At 37.6% G+C, this 279-nt stretch overlaps 1 protein-coding gene across 3 annotated transcripts in view; it reads right to left on the bottom strand.

Annotated features, from left to right (window-relative positions):
• Window positions 1-13: 13 nt before the first annotated feature.
• The window catches only part of LOC107476668 (folate transporter 1, chloroplastic), a 7,762-nt gene continuing 7,496 nt past the window's right edge, over window positions 14-279 (bottom strand). For all 3 annotated transcript variants that reach the window (XM_016096638.3, XM_016096720.3, XM_016096558.3), the window contains exon 12: window positions 14-193. In XM_016096638.3, coding sequence (XP_015952124.1) covers window positions 61-193 — 133 coding nt within the window. In that variant the 3' untranslated portion in view covers window positions 14-60. The remainder of the gene's footprint in view (window positions 194-279) is intronic.

The raw sequence follows: 279 nt of genomic DNA on the forward strand, positions 1-279 counted from the left end.
AGAGAGAGAGAGAGAGAGAGAGAGAGAGAGAGATTGAATTAAGATGGAAAAGGAAAATATTTAGTCATTCCTCCTTGCTAGTTTAAGCAATTTAAGAACATTTTCATAAACAATAAATGTTACTGAAGAAGCAGGAACATTTTTCAAAAGGCTTGGGGTTATTCCCCTGTAAAATCCTCGGACACCTTCATATCTGCAAGAACAGAACAGGATCTATAATGTAAAAATGAGAGAGAGAGAGAGAGAGAGAGAGAGAGAGAGAGAGAGAGAGAGAGAGAG

Source organism: Arachis duranensis, chromosome 1 (genome assembly GCF_000817695.3).
Source record: "Arachis duranensis cultivar V14167 chromosome 1, aradu.V14167.gnm2.J7QH, whole genome shotgun sequence".
NCBI lineage: Eukaryota > Viridiplantae > Streptophyta > Magnoliopsida > Fabales > Fabaceae > Arachis > Arachis duranensis.